This window comes from Hypanus sabinus, chromosome 10 (assembly GCF_030144855.1).
Source record: "Hypanus sabinus isolate sHypSab1 chromosome 10, sHypSab1.hap1, whole genome shotgun sequence".
Lineage (NCBI taxonomy): Eukaryota > Metazoa > Chordata > Chondrichthyes > Myliobatiformes > Dasyatidae > Hypanus > Hypanus sabinus.
The window spans coordinates 90583672-90600715 of record NC_082715.1 but is presented as its reverse complement, the minus strand read 5'-3'; the positions used below and the strand labels follow the sequence as shown (position 1 = coordinate 90600715).

Genomic DNA, 17044 nt, shown 5'->3' with positions numbered 1-17044 from the left:
AGCCGAACTTGTCCGTGCCATCTGAGTCCTGTTGAAGGGTCTCAGCCCAAAACATCGACTGTACTGTTTTCCATAGATGCTGCCTGGCCAGCTGAGTTCCTCCATTGTGTTGCCCATTGATCTAGTCCCATCTACCCAAGTCTAGTCCATAGCCCTCTAAACCCCTCTAAACTTATGTAGATGGCTTTTAAATTTTGTTAATGTGCCCGTCTCAATTACTATTTCTGGCAGCTCATTCCAAATACATAGCACCCTTTGTATAAAGAAGCTGCTCCTGATGTACCTGTTAATCTCTCACCTCTGAACTTAAACCTATGCTACACCTGCCCATACTCCTCCTACCACCTCCATTCAGGACCCCAATCAGTCCTTCCAGGTGAACCAAGACTTCATGTGTGAATCTGCTAGGGTCATCTATTGTGACCAGTACTTACAATGTGGCCTTCTCTACATTGGTGAGACCCGTTGTAAATTGGGGACTACTTCTTTGAGCACCTCTGCTCCACCTGGCACAAGAGGAGGCCATGGATCAACATGTCAGTACAGGAATGGGAATGGGAGTTCAAATGTTTGGCCAACAGGAAGTTCCACTTGTGGCAGATGGAGCGGGGGTGCTTGAAGAAGTTGTCCCCCAGCTTATGATGAGTCTCACTAATGTAGACCCTCAGGGTGGAGGAGCAATACCTTATATTCTGTCTGGACAGCCTCCAACCTGATGCCATGAATATCAGTTTCTCCTTCCAGTGAAATAATCACCTCCCCCCCTCCCCCATTCACCACTCTGACCTTTTACCTGTTCTTACTTACTTCCCTCTGGGTCCTCTGCTCCTTCTCTTTCTCCTATAGTCTACTCCCCTCCTATCAGATTCCTTCCTCTCCAGCCCTTGACCTTTCCCGCCCTCTTGGCTTCACCTATCACCTTTCAGCTAGCCTCCTTCCCCTGCCCCCACCTTTTTATTCTGACATCTTACCCCTTCCTTCTCAGTCCTGAAGAAGGATCTCAGCCCAAAACGCTGACTGTTTATTCATCTCCGAAGATGCAGCCTGACCTGCTGAGTTCCTCCAATATTTTGTGTGTGCTGCTTTGGATTTACAGCATCTGTAAGCTTTCTTGTGTTTATGCACTTTCACACTTTCTTGGCCCTCATAATTTTATATGCCTCTATCAGATCACCCCTCAATCTCCGACATTGTAGGGAATAAAGTCCTAATCTGTGCAACCTCTCCTTGTAACTTAGGCCCTCAAGTTCAGGTAACATCCTGGTAAATCTTTTCTGCACCCTTTCTAATTTAGTAATTCTTCCCAGTTGACCAAAACAGTACACAATAATCCAATATCTTATATATTTGTTATGTAACTTCCCAACTCTAATTCTCAGTGCCCTGACTGATGAAGGCCAGCATGCCAAATGCCTTCTTCACCACTCTACCTACCTATGATACCACTTTCACTGAATTATGGACTTGCATTCCCTCATCTCTCTATTCCATAACACTCTGTAGGACCCCACCATATACTGTGCAGTTCCTACACTGGTTTGATCTCCCAAAATAAAACACCTCACATTTATCTCAACTGAAAGCCATTTGCCAATCCTTAGCCCACACACCTAGCTAATCAAAGTTCCCTAATAATATATTTCATAACTTTTTACACTGTCTGCAACACCACTTATTTCAGTATCATCACATTGTACATTCACATGCAAGTTGTTTATGTGTCACAAACAACAAAGATCCCAGCACTAATTCCTGTGGCACATGAGTAGACACAGGCCTGCGGTCTGACAAATGACTCTCCGCCATCACCCTCAGCTTCCTAACAATGAGCCAATTATGAATCCAATTCACTATCTCTCCCTGGTTCTCAAAGTCTCAGTGACCTTCCTTCAAAAAAGTAAACAGTGCATTGCTCATTATAGCAAGGTGTTTGAGTATAACAGTACACTTCGGTGAGATTTAGTTCAGTTGAGTTTTTGTCTCATTATGTGCGAAGTAGACCCTGGAAGTGGTATGGTGTGGTCTGACTAAATTAAATCCTGATACTAGAGGCACTGTTAAGGTATGAATGAATTGAATTGATTCAATTCAAAAGTTCAAAAGAATGACATATCACCTCATTGAAACAGAATAGGAGGTGATTTTATTTAAACGTTGGAGAATCTGAGAAGCTATTTCATCCAGTGGGAAGGTCCAAGTCTATGGTAATTTTCTCAAGATCCATTCAGCCATTTAGAACGGAAATAATAAAAATCTGCATACACAGAGTGTAAACATTTGGATCTCTCTGCCGCAGAGGGATGTGGATAATTAGTTATAGAGGATATTTAAGAATAAGACTGATACATGGATGCACACTGGAGGAATCAAAGGTTAGGACTGATCTGAAGAATAGATGAGGTAGAAGATCAGCTGTGATCCCATTGGGCATCAGACCAGCCTCAGTGGGCTATTGGGCCTATTCACAATATTCTGTTGAGGGGGTGTCTCTACAGTCAAGCAAAAAAGTATAGTGGGTTCAAGGGCCATGCCTTCAGTCCTTCCAACTGTAAATTGTAAGGATTTTCTGCTCAGTAATAGAAGTGTGGTGTAGGAGAGACAGTGGTTGGTTAAGTACCATCAGCATACACCTGGCAAATGACGTGGTGTTTTGCCTTTTTCCATTGATATGACCTTGCTAAACTTACTTTGAGTCATCTCTCACTATGTTTACAGTGTCGCCTCTGCTTCATCAATGCAAAAGTTCAAACTTAATAAGTGGGGTGCATTTCTATGTTGATCATCACTTCAAATAAATTAAATCAACAGTCAATCATGCAAACTTTTCAACAAGAGAATGGTATAGGAGCATCACTTGATTAGCTACACACACAAAAAGTAATTGTGGTTATTAGGACACAATTGGATGATGACTGGTTCTTTGCTTGTGAAGATCAGGAGGGAACTCTATTGCTGTAGAACTTTTTTTCCTGCCTGCGCTGCATAGGCTTATAATGAGGATCAGTGTGCGCAGACTGATTCCGCTCTTTTGGCTGAGCTGTGATGACTGTGGCGACTGCAAGGCTGTAGGATGAGTTTCGGAGCTTATCTTCTCCTAGACAGACTGTCTGGCAAGGCTAACGAGTCCCATCTACCCAGGTTTGGAATCAGAGTTGTCCTCCTCAGTTGGCTGCCAACCAAGGCTGATGAGCCCAGCCTGCTTGCCTAGTTATACCACTGGACGCTCAGTCACACCATGACATAGCAAACCCAGTAAGAACAGGAACACCATATGTAAGTGACCTCCTGCATGGCTAGCCAAACAGTGGTCTGCAGTGATCACTGTACCTGGAAAGGAAACACTATGGAAGACACTTCACCTTCCTTAAGTGAGTGGGACATCCAGCCTAGGACTCACCTATTCCCACAATTGAATAGAAGCCTTTATATTAAATCCAGAAATGTGTTACCTGGTAACTACGTTAAAAATAGAAAGTGAAAAGACAAGAATATATTGATCAAGGGAACCAGTAGAGGAGGAAGCCTCAGACAATTAAGAATAGATTGTGTGTCAAAACAGCTATATGTCAAATTTGAGCATTTAGTGGGGATCAGCTGATTATTGTGCCACAAACCGTACAAAGATGCCTTATAGAAGGGTCATGGTGATTTCCTACCAATCAGGAAATAATGGATTTTAAGAAAAATAAGGAAAAATTGTGATGATATGTAATGAAATAAGGATTAAGCTTAAGATTTATGAAATAGTGGAATATCTATTAATATTAAGCATATATGTATATGCAGTGAGATCGAGGAATGTCTGTTAATGAGAATTAAGCATAAACAGTGGATTCCAGTTAATGGGGCAGCCACTTATTTGGGACACCTCTTCAGGAGAAAAAAAAAACAACTGGGAAAATAGCCAGGATTCCATTTGTTTATTTGGGACACTATACTGCTGAATCAGGACGGGACACTGTCAGCAATGTGCACTTGTGTGGCTGTTGGGCACAACACTGTGTTTAGAGCAAACATTTGCATCGATTCAGTGTACTTCTGCTATTCTATCTGTTTGGGCGGATGTACATCAATCCAAAATGCAGTGATTTTTGATCATTTTGTTTTATTTATTTTGACTCTGAAAATTTTTTTGAGACCCTTGCCACAAAAAGATTTGACACTAGCCCAAAGAATCACCCTACTGGACCAAACTCAACGCCAGATGCTGAGATAACTAGGATGCCAAAATCTACAATTTCATGCTTACAATTTGTAAGTTAAACTGCAAAAAGAATGGGCATTGCTTGAGAGATAACAGGGAATATCCCAAACACAATGGTTTTCCATTATAACTGAACAAGGTTGTGTGTCAGTGGATCAATGTTTAAAAAAAACACAAGAGGAGTTAGCTAAGAAGCTGTGCCATGAATATTTAAAGCAACAGATGGTTGGCTGTCTTGCAGGAAATACAGGCACCACATTAAATTCAAGAAAGTTAGTGCTGATGCTGTTAAGTGCAGAAACATGGAAATCTGCTAAACTCTCCCACTCACTTCAAAAATTTTGTGCAGTTGATATATACAAGGTTGAGAAAACAGGCCTTGCTTATGCCACACCGGATGCTTCCTTTTGCTGCAAACATGCAACATCACCAGATTGAAAAAATGCAATGGATTATATAACTGTGTTGTGTTGTTCAAATGTGTCAAGAACTGGTGAAAAGCAATTGTTGGTGTTAAAAAGTGTTAAATCTCAATGCTTTAAGGGGCTAAGAATGGATAGTTTACCAATCAAGTATTATGCCAGGGTACACTTTGATGAATTCCTCCATGAATAGTTATTACAAACTAATACAGTTTTAGAGTACTGTAGTAATATTGGTAGTGTTCTAATTTGTTCTATATTTCATTTAAGTGCATAAATGTCACTCATTTAAATGGCAGTTTGGCTTTTTTATACCTTTTTAACTATTTTCATGAATTATCAGATAATTGGGGGAGCAGCTTAATTAATTGGGCCAAAACATTTTGGTCCCAATGTGCCAATTAACCGGAATCCACTATCTGTAATGAGATAGGGGCATGTCTGTTAATGGGATTTAAACATATATGGAGTATGCATTATGTGTATAATAGAAAGTATGGGGTCCTGATAGCCCACATAATTATGTATTTATGATGAGAAATGAAACAATTGACATGAGCATTAACAACCCTTAAGTTGTAGATCACAGGTCTCCCGCATGGCATGAGGTGAGAATATTCTCCTGTCTCAGCTGATAAAATGATAAATACTTGCAATTCAGTTGCAGCTCATTGCACACATCAGCATGACTGCTAACATCTTGTGCATGCTACACTGCAAAATAATACATTTTTGTATTAACCCCATCCATTCCTTTTGGAAGTTGTGTAATATGCTAATATAAACATCATTTTGTTCATGGTATCTGATTATTTTGGGTGACATATCAAATAAAGGCTTTTGGGCCTTACAAAATGATGTTCAGTTGTCCAAATTTCGATTTTGTTATATTCATCTTAGATGTAGAGTAGCATGTTTTTCATTAATTTTATTAACCATTTGTATAATATATTTCTTCCCCATCATTAATCTTATGTTTAGTTGCATTTTTTTTCTTCAGTATCATTTTGATTTTCTTTTATTTCTGCCCCTTCTCCTTGTTTGTGTTATAGTTCATCATGCATTCGAGAGCTTCTATGTGTCAGCTGTATGAATGGGGAGAATGAGGAGGAACAGAGGCCTAAAGCTAAGCCTGTGAAATCCAATACACTGCCTAAGCAACAGACTATTGTTGCAGAACCAAGACCACTGCCTCAGTCCATTGAGAAGAAGGCCAATGACTTCTCCATCTTTGACTTACAAGAATTGGTTCCTGGTACACTGTCAGACAGAGTTGGAAGCATAGAAACTGTCAGCATCACAAGTAGATGCAGTGATGCACTTTCAGTAAAAAAGGATAAAAAAAAATTAATCAGAAGACAACATAAAAAGACTTAAAAGTTTTTAAGCATTTTCTCTTTCCAATATACCTATATTTTCAAGTTAAAATTTGAACGTTATAGAAAAAATGCTTTTTAAACCTGAAGTTCTGTTGTGTGCCAAATTAGTGCAACATTAAAAGGGATGTATTGTTTAGGAATTTCATATGACTTTACAGTTGATAAAACAAAGAAATATACAACCAAGTTTAGCTAGTTAGATGCAGAGGAGTCACCACTCCTTAAATCCCTAGCTGATATTTTCCTATCCCATACCAGTAATTTTGCAGCTTTCAAGCTGCACCTAAAGTGATTATATCCAAACCTTAAATGTATGTTTGTACATGTTATGGAGCCAGAAAGTGATACAGCATAGATGCAGGTCCTCAGCCCAACACATCTATACCATCTACAGTGACTGCTCAGCTAGTCCCGGTTTCCTGTACTCATGCCATATCCCCATAAGCTCCAGCATTCCATGTACCTATCTAAGTGCTTCTTAAGTGACACTATTGTATTTGTCTCAACCACTTCCTCTAGCAGATCTTTCCATATACTCACCACCCTCTGGCACTTTAGGCCCTTTTTAAATCTTCACCCTCTCTTCCTAAACCTATGCCTCCTAGCACTGCACTCCCCTACTCAGGGAAAGGGACTATTACCTTCCACCTTATCTATGCCTTTCATAATTTTAAACACTTCTATAAGGTCACCCCTCATTCTCCTACGTCTCAAGGAATAAAGACTTGGCCTGGCCAACCTCTCCCCTTTCACCCAGGCCCTCAAATCCTGGCAAGATTCTCGTAAATCTTTTTGTACTTCTTCCTGTTTAACCATGTCCTTCCTATAACGAGGTGACCAAAACTGTACATGGTATTTGACAAGTGTGGCCTCACCCAGCGACTTGTATAAATGCAACATATATCCCAACTCCTATACTCATAGCGCTGATTGATGCAGGCCAGCATGCTAAACACCTTTTTTCACCACCCTGTCTACCTGTGATGCAGCTTTCAACAGTCTTGTACTTCTAGGTCCTTCTGTACCATTACACTCCTTCGTATCCTGCCATTCACAGTATAAGACCCCTGCTGGTTTCATTTTCTGATGCATTCTGAGGTGTCCTGAGGTGTCCTGCGGGTGCTTGGGTTCCCTTTCACATCCCAAGAACTTGTAGGTTGATAGGTTAACTGTCTACTTCAAATTGCCTTGGTGTGTGAATGTTAGTGGAATCTGGGTGGGTGGAGCTTGATATGAGTCTGTGGAGAATAAATTATAGGTAAGGGAATTGGATCATTCTGTTAGCCAGCACAGACCTAAAGGCTGAATGAAAACATGGAAAATTCCTCAATGTTGTATGCAAATGACTTAATCTGTAGGAACAGTGTGCTATCAAACTTTTCACTGTATCTTGGTACATGTGACAATAATAGACTATTTACAATTCCAACTCAAAAATCGAGAAAAGATCCTAGAGTGCTAAACAGCAGAGAAAAGATCTGTGAGGATTAGGATATAGAAAAAAAAAGATATCATTAAAGTTAAGCAAGATGTTCTACAGAGGTAGTTCAGCACAGCACAATTAATATCTTGGTGTTACCACTTTAATTCTTTTCATTGAAATGTGTGAATATGTTCATACCTGATATGAATGTTTATCCAATGGGAAATAAAGTAGCTTAATAACTCATATCAAGTTTGTTTCATCAAGTATTCACACACTTTATATTTAAAATACTGAGCATGCTATAACCCGTGCAGGTCAATTGGAGATGTCACTGAGTTGTTGTATGTCAGAACTATGCTGTCCTGCAAGTGCATAAAGACCAACATGAGTCTAAGCTGATAAAAAATCAGATGCTCAGATTGTAGCACAAATCCAGCATCAGCTCATACAGAGTTAACACCCTGAGAAAGTACATTGTGATAGAGGCTTCCTTGTAAAACCCAATCATCATCAAATTCAGTATATATGGAGCAAATGGCAGGGACCTCAGGACCATTGATACAATCCATATCTTATTTAAAAAATCACAGGGTAATGAAGAAGGTATTTGGTATACTTTCCTTCATAGGCCAAGGCATCGAGTGTAAGATTATATTTGGAAAGTTGTGTTCAGTTCTGTTCATCGAACTACAGGAAGGATGTGGTAGCAATAGAGAGAGTGCAGAGGAGATTTGCCAGGATGTGGCCTGGAATGGAGGTCTGCAGTTGTAAAGGGAAATTGAATAGACTGGGAATATTGGAGCAAATGGGGAGCCTTTTTAAAGGTTTATAAAATTCAGGTGGATAGATAGTTGGAGTCCTTTATATCAAGGTAGAGGACTCTAGAACTTGAGATCAAGGTGGGAGTAAAATTTCAAGAAGATCTGAAGGATGGGTTTTCACGAGGAGTCGATTATTTGAAATGAGCTGCCAGTAGACATTTAAAAGCATTTGGATAGAGGTTTGGATTGGAAACATGTAGAGGGTCACAGGCCTAATGCAGGTAAATGGGATTAGCATAAATAGGCATCCTGGTTAGACTGAAAGGACAAGATTCTGTATTGTATAATTCTATGACTTATGTCTGTAATTCATAGAAATGTAAAACATTTCCAGTGAGGACAGCACACAAAAAAGCAAGTCTTAACCGGGGGGAGGGGGGGGAGGGATGTTTGGACACTTGACAGTGGAGGTGATGGAGACAGATACAGTTATAACATTTCAAAGAAGTTGGACAGTTGCATGGATAGGAATGGTTTAGAGGGAGATGGGAAAACTTAGATAAATCAGACTAGCCTGGATGGGCATCTTGGGAATGCATGGGATGGAGAAGGACAGGGAGCTGAAGCTATATTTCTTACCACAAACTCCTCAAGGAACAATTTCAAAAGGATATTTATTTAGGTAGTGGTGACATGTATTTATCATATAGTGCAAAGCACAACTTGATTACATAGTATGAAGACATCAAGGCTACCATTATGCTTTTCTTAACCTGAAGGTCATTCCAAACAGTGATATCTGAAGTTTGAAAAGAAAGAGAAAATGCTGTAAACACTTAGCAAATCAAGGAGTTTAGAGTCATACAGGTATATAGTGTGGAAACAGGCCCTTCATCCCAATTCACCCTACGCTCCAAGGAAAACATCCTAGCCTGCCCAGCCTCTCCCTATAACTCAGACCTCAATCCTGGCAACAGTCTCTTAAATCTTGTTTGCATGCTTTCCAGCTTAATGTCATCTTTCCTATAACAGGGTAACCAAAACTGTACATGATATTCCAGGTGTGGCCTCACCAATGTGTTGTACAACATAACATCCGAATTCCTATACCAAATGCCTTGACCAAGGAAGGCCAGAATGCCAAGATCCTTCTTTGCCAAGAGAAAGGGAAACTGGTCAAACTTCTTTCATAAAAATATTTTTTGATTTTATTTCAGACTTCCAAGAACTGAAGTTTTGTGTTTTTCAGCAACAGCTGCACTTTATTTCATTTTGCAAAACACTGCTCAATTGGGGTCATCACTAACACTCTTTACACAGAGAGGAGTATTGCTTCCTCTATTTCTCCTTGGCAGCAGGGATTGGCCAGTTCATAAACTTCCTATTGGACCAGTGGCTGCACTTATGTGATGCACAGGGCTCCAGCAATGATCAGTAGATGTCAAGGCCATATTGTGTTTGAACACAATCTTCAAACAGTCTGCATTACCTATCATAGTTCAGCTTTGTTGGTTTGCTTGAAATAAAAATATCTCCTTCATTAGTTCCTCAGTGTTATGAGGAAGGACCAGAGATATTGTTCTCTGTACATCAGAGGGAACAAAGCATAAATATGTCAATGTTTAAACGTGGGAATGGTTTGAAGCAGTAATTTTGGAAGGAATGTTTCAGTGATAGCAAAGGCAATAATCTTGCCTTCATGCCTAATTCTCCTAACACACACACCATCTCCCCTTGTGACCCTGAGTCTTGAGGAAAATATGGACAGAGGTGGCAAACTCCACCTACATCCACATTTCCCTCCAGAATACTTGTTAGCAACGGACATGATCTTTAGCCTGAAATTACTATGAATCAGTATTACATGGTGGGTGAAAGGTCTTTCTCTGGGGGCCATGTCATTACAACACGATTGATAAGATATGATACAGGTAAAGGATGGGTTTATGCTTGGTGGAGAGAGCTTTGAAGATAGAGAGGAGTGAGGATCTGGCCAGGATCTGTGTGTGCACTATGCAGGGTTTTCTGGGAATCAGGTGAGTCTTAATCAATGTTGGTTGCTAAGGTGGTGGGGGTGTGAGGTGTTAAGCCTAGGATTTTGACAAATGGGAGCTTGGCAATTGGATGTAGTGAGGCAGTAGTAAGACAGTAAGTGTGGTCAGGGTACATTGCCGGACTGTAGATTGGTGGTCAAAGTGGAGATCAGGCTCAGAAGAGTTTGGGAAGTGGAATGGTGAGCTTGGAGGACTAATGGGACCCTGACCAATGTGCATTGGTCTCACTCAGATAAGTCCACTCTGGGTAAGTGAAGCAGTTCTGGTAAATGTTGTGAAGGATCCCTCTGAATGTTGTGAAGATGTCAGGGATAAGTTTTTTTACGCAGAGAGTGATGAGTGTGGAATGGGCTGCCGGCAGCAGTGGTGGTGGAGGAAACAATACTGTCTTTTAAGAGACTCCTGGATGGCTACATGGAGCTTAGAAAAATAGAGGGCTATGGGTAAAGCCTAGGTAGTTCTAAGGTAGGGACATGTCTGGCACAGCTTTGTAGGCTGAAGAGCCTGTATTGTACTGTATGTTTTCTATGTTTCTATGAATGAATAGCCTGTTGTCTTGTAAACTGGTGAAAGTGCCAGATATCTGTTCAACACATCTGCATGTCCAAAATTCTCTGTGCATCATTACATTGGGTGTGTAGCCACAAAGGAAATTCAAAGACTTTATTGAATTTGCAATAACTCCACAATTTTCCCATTCAAGTGATTTTTCCTTTAAAATTTGATTGTATAACAAAAAACATAGATGCTGCACAATCTAATTTTCAGTCAGTTATATTTGTTTGCACTGCTGGAGTTCTTGGTATTTGGTCAAATTGTTGTCATGTGTTTGGATCAGCTAAGTTTGCTGATCTAGTGAATTAAATTGAAGTTCAGCAGTTGCTATGATTTAATAACCTATTTACAAAAATGGTTACAGGTTGAACAACTTAACGAGATAATTTGTGGAGAGGCTGGAAAAACTGGCATTGTTCTCAGAGTGGCGAAAGTTAAATGACAGCAATGTACATGTTACAAACATTCAACAGTGATAAAAGATCTGGTAACTAAAAGGCATATTCATGAAAAACACACAAAAAGAATAACACAGCATGAGGAATAATTCTTTCAAAAAAGCTTCGCTGCAGGAGAGAGCTCGGAGAGCAACTAATTGGGTAGCTCTTTTACAGATGTACAAGAACAATTTTATCCTTTGTAAATCGATCATCAGCTCTATCATTATCTGAAAGGTGCACTTGTTTGCTATTAGATCAGGGAATAAACTTCCAGTTAGTAATGATGACCAAAAAGTATGTTAACAGACTAAGAACAAATAGCAGTTACATCAACTGTGTTTCCCATTTGTTTGTACTGTGCTGGCTTTTATGAATACAAGTAAATCACTTAACCCACCTCCAATTGAGTACCTTTGTCCTTGTTGAAATAAGTTAATATCTTAAATTTTTGCAATATCTGGACTATACTTTTTTAGTAATGAAGCACAGTTGGCATTTTGTCTTTTTTCATTCTGTCACATGTGTTAAACTCAGTGCTCTGTCAAATAATTTTTTCTGTTCCATTGTTCCTTAATACTTGAATACAGGGTTCAATGTACATGGCAAATAATCTCTCCTATTGGTCTCCAAATAAGGAACAAAATCACATACAGACATGAATACAAACTAATCAAAGTTAATTATCACTGGTAATCTCCATTACCATAATTCTTCGTGACCAAGATCCTGTTCAGTTCTAACATGCTGTTGATAATTTCAGGTCTTGGCTAGCTCTTGGGATTTTGTACAACAAAAGGAATGTCACAACCCCCAATCTCACCCATCAACTCCTTCTCCTTTGGACTTAATTTATCATGGAATGGAGCAGAAATTATGACTCATTTTGCACTTTTAATGTCCTGACAGTGCTACTGACCAACCAATTCATTGTGATTTGGGCTAGAACCTGCAGTCTGTGTGACTTAGAACCATACAGGGAAGTTCCTGCTTCTTTTAACAACCACTGTTTAATGTACATTCCAGTTTTATTACCAGTTTGGCTTAAAAATAAAGCATTTCAGTTAAAGCTCACTAAATCATTCTAATAGGAGATGCTGCAGTTGGATAGAGCAATTGAAATGTGAAAGCTTTTTCTTCGTTATCAGTAATGATTTAAGACAGTGTGCAAATTTACTTTTCACTGTGTTTTCTTCCCTTTTCATGTTCTCCCATGGTGAAACTGGTTGTGGAAAAAAAGTGCATTTACCTCTAAAATGCAAAGCAGGCAAATGGGGACATCAGGGAGAAATATTTTGAAGAGCACAAGTGTAAGTGAGGAGATGTATAGTCTGGACAATAACGACGGCAGTCAGTCGGATACTGCTGTGGGAACAGTAGGAACAGGGGGCAAGAAACGAAGATCGAGCTTGGGTGCAAAAATGGTGGCCATTGTCGGCTTGTCGAGGAGGAGCAGGAGCACATCACAGCTCAGCCAGACTGGTGAGTGTTCATTTATGTGCATCCTTGCATTACCATTTCCCATCCCATCTTCAAAGGGTATGAACAGTCAAATTGTGATTTATAATGTTTAATTTTTTTTAAGAGCTTGCACATAATGTTAAGTAAGGCCACTGTATGAACTATTGGTTAAGTAACACAGAAGGGAAGTCTTACGTGATTTATGTACAGAGCAGAATTATATTCAAGTTCAACAATGTCTTAAGTGCTCTATGTAACAATCCAAGGGTAGCAAAGTGAATACCAAGTCAGACCTTATCTCTGAAGTAGCATAAAGAAAAAGTCACTTTACACAGGGTTTAATTAATAATTTCAGCTGGCATAGGAACCACAGCCCCAGCACATATAGATGAAGAACTGCTTCTTGCCATCCAGTTCAGCCTTCTGGCCATTATGGAATATTACTTATTTTAATGACAGAAAATGGGAGGTAAAAAGGTGTGTTTAAATATGCAATGCAAGGTAAGTATATTATCAGATGAACCTGACACAGAAACACAGTGCTCGGTGTATGGTGCTGAACTTGGATATTATTTTGTGTTCTTTGGTTGTTATGATTGTGTGTCCTTTAGACTGTGCATTCAACCATAAAATATTGCCTTCTCAAATTCATGATTTGAAATTTGGAAATTGGTAAAGGAGTAATTTAGTGATGTTGCACAACAAGTTTTGCTAGATTAAACTACAGGTTCAAGGAGAAATAAGGGCATATGGGCACTACATTCCTTTCTAATGAGACTCCATGCTACATCTTACTAAAAAGAGCTATCTGCACCATTTTGTCTTAAGAGCAGCATTCATGCAACGTAGACATCATTTACTAAAGAACACACTTTGAGTTGTTGAAGGAACTTCTGGTTGATATGCCACAAGCTAGATTTTGTGACATGATCAGGAGTGCTGTAACATCTCCCACTTAGTATCAACCATCAAATTTATTCAGCATATACATTTACACGTATTAGGAATTTGCTGTAGTGTGTTGGTGCTATATGCAACAAGAACAACACATTCAACAATTATAAAGAATAAAGAATTATATAAAAATAAAGTTAGAAGTACAGATATGGAATAAAGTCTGCATAAATACATAAATACCAGCATGTATTTACAATGTAAACAGCATTATAAAAAGTGGTGTAAAGTGTTTATAGTGCAGTGCAGTGACTGAGGCATTAGACGGGATGGGGAGGGGGCAAAGTAGAATGGTTGATCTGATTAACTACTTGGGGGAAGAAACTTAAAGTTTCAAACAGTTCATCAATGTTGTCACACCTTTATTTTTCTGTTGTTGCTTCACCTTACTTGATTGCCAAGTAACATCGCCAGTACTCTCAGTAATGACTGCTTATACCAAATGGTTTGATAGTGTGCCCAACCATCCATTGCTGATGGTTTTATGGGATTTATCACCAAAATAATGGGAAATCACAGTGGTGTGGTTTGTCTCATGTTATCTGAGTTGCAGAATGAATTAGATATGACAAAGTCTTCTTACTTGTCCTGAGACGGTGAGCACACTTTGTGCCATTTCCTGATTGATCTTGTTCATGAATCAATACAGTCCTTGTTGTGATAGTATTCTCATAGTGGTTTTGGATAAGGAAGTCCAGGAGTGATGAAGGGATGGTAGTATGTGCCCAGCTGAGAAAGGTACGTAATGTAGAGAGGAACTTAGGGGTGAATGGTAGTGTTATTGCATTGAAGGAAGAGAGTTGTTGCCAGTGTAAACTCAGTTAACAGTACATGATAATAGATATCCTAACTCTGGAAATGAAACCTGTGTCTCTTCCAGTGCTGTAACAGACAAATGCATTTGGACAGATATGAAATGGAATGTTCAATAATATCGCAATATTCCCAGCAAGACTCCCTCATCACATGATGGAAATTAAGTCTGCTATTAGAGGTCTTCAAGCTTACTTGACTCAGTCAATGCTAATATTACTTTGTAACATCCAAATTAGAGTTTGGACTCCCTCCATGCTCCAAAACACCATGCACTGGCTTTTAAGCAAACCTGCTACTGCCCCAGGCATCTTAATATATGTCTGTCAGTCTGGGTCTGTGGCCCGCTGTACCAAATTCCTCATCCTTAGCAGTGATAGTCAAGTTGTGAATTACTTCCCTCACTGCTCTGAAGCTTAGGAAGACTCATCCTGAAACTATGAGATGTATTGCCTAGCAATTACAGGAAATATACAATAAAACAAAAACTGCAGAAAATGCTCAGCAAGTCAGGCATTACTAGTGAACAGACATGACATAGGCATTATAAGTAGGAGTAGGTGGCTAAAGCTTACTTAATAAAGTCATGGCTAATCTAAATGTAGCTTCAGCCCTGAATTCCTCTCTATCTATGGAATCTTTCTCCTCTTGCTTAATATATATTTCTCTACCGCTGCATTAAAAATATTCAAATACTTTTTCTACTGTGCTTTAAGGAAAAGGGTTTCAAAGACTTGCATCTTCTCTGTCTTAAATAGGTAACCTGTTGTTTCTTTTATACAGAGACCCCTCTAGTTTCAGATTTTCACAAAAGAAGATACTTCCACTCCCTACAGGCCCTCATTATCTTGTACATTTCACTTGTCCCCTTTCAAATTTCTTAACTTCAGTGGATACAAGTTTAGCCTGTCTGAGGAAGATAAAACAAAAGATATAGGTTCAGGATAATGGGGAATATGAGGCAGACCTTCTTCACCCAGAGAGTTGTATGTACCTGAAATACACTGCCTGAGAGTGGTTGAAACTTAATTGTTAATTGCAAAAAGTGAGCCATTTGGGCTAAAAGGCTATGGACCAAGTGATGGAAATAATATAGAAGGGTCAATATAGATGAGTTGGGCTGGATGGCCTGTATCCATGAGACCAATGTTAACCAATATCACCAGTGCCTTGTATCATTAAAATATAACCTTGTACCCTTGCTCCCCTCACAATAACAAATAATATTCTGCTAACTCTCTTCATTACTTGCTGTCACTGCCTGCTAGCCTTCTGCAAATCATCCAATGGGACACTCACCCAGATCCCCTTGCATCTCAAAGCTCTGCAGTCTCTCACTATTTAGACAACACTTTTTTTCACCATTTCTGTCATTGTGGATCATTTCAAATAGAATAATTGAAAAGTACAGCACAGTAATAGGCCAGTTCATCCCATCTCATCCATGCCGACCATGGTGTCTCCATAAGCTGATCCCATTTTCCTGCATTAGGTCTGTGTCCTTCTATGCCTTTCCCACCCATTCCTGACAAAATGTCTTTTCAACATTATAATTGTATCTCCTCCACTTGCAGGTTCATTCCAGATATTCATCACCCTCTGAAAAGTTTATGCCTTGGATCACCTGTAAATTTCTCTTCCCTCACATAAACTAGTGTCCTCTTGTTGTAGACATCCCTGATCTGAGAAAAATACACCGACTCCCTCATAATCTTATAATCCTCTATAAGGTCACCCTTGGCCTCTGATGTTACAATGGGAATAACCCCACCTTATCCAAGCTCTCCTTTTACTGCATCCTCCATTGTAGGCAACATCCTGGTGAAGCTCTTCTGCACTCTTTCTAATTTTACCATTATCTTCCTAAGGTCTGGTGTAGACCTTAGCATGATACATAATACTGCAAATCCTGTCTAACATAACATCCCAACTCCTAAACTCTACAACTTAGAACAGTCGAGCACAGTAAAGGCCCTTCAGCTGACTATTTAAGCCATAAGACATAGGAGCAGAATTAGGCCATTCAACCCACCGAGGCTGCTCTGTCATTTCATTATAGCTGATTTATTATCCTTCTTAACCCCATACTCCTGCCTTCTTCTCATAACTTTTGATGCCCTGACTAATCAAGAAACCTACTCTAACCTACCTACCCTTATAACTTACTCTAAGTTATAACCCTTCCCTCCCACATAGTACTCCATTTTTATTTCATCTATGTGCCGATCCAAGAGGGTCTTAAATGCTCCTAATGTATCTGCCTCAGCTATTACCTCTGGCAACACATTTCACACACCTAGCACTCTCTACAAAAAAAAAAGACCTCTGACATTTCCCCTTATACATTCCTCCAGTCACCTTAAAATTATACCTCTTTGTTTTAGCCATTTCCATCCTGGGAAAAAGTCCCTGGCTGTCCATTCTATGTATGCCTCCTATCCACTTCCATCTGCCACTACTCAGTCCAGCTCTGTATCCAATAAAACGTCCTGTTGTAACCCCTGACAACCTTCTGCACTATTCACAACACCACCAAACTTCAACTCATTTGCACATTTACTAATTCACCCTTCCACTT

The 17044-nt window shown here is 39.6% G+C and overlaps 1 protein-coding gene across 13 annotated transcripts in view; it reads left to right on the top strand.

Annotated features, from left to right (window-relative positions):
- The window catches only part of LOC132400854 (regulating synaptic membrane exocytosis protein 1-like), a 554853-nt gene that overhangs the window by 466981 nt on the left and 70828 nt on the right, over window positions 1-17044 (top strand). For 11 of the 13 annotated variants that reach the window (XM_059982306.1, XM_059982314.1, XM_059982312.1 and 8 more), the window contains one exon: window positions 12479-12720. In XM_059982306.1, the coding sequence (XP_059838289.1) occupies window positions 12479-12720 (242 nt within the window). Of the gene's footprint in view, window positions 1-5678; window positions 7652-12478; window positions 12721-17044 lie in introns of those variants that run through there. The other 2 variants (XM_059982317.1, XM_059982316.1) reach the window with 1 other exon arrangement.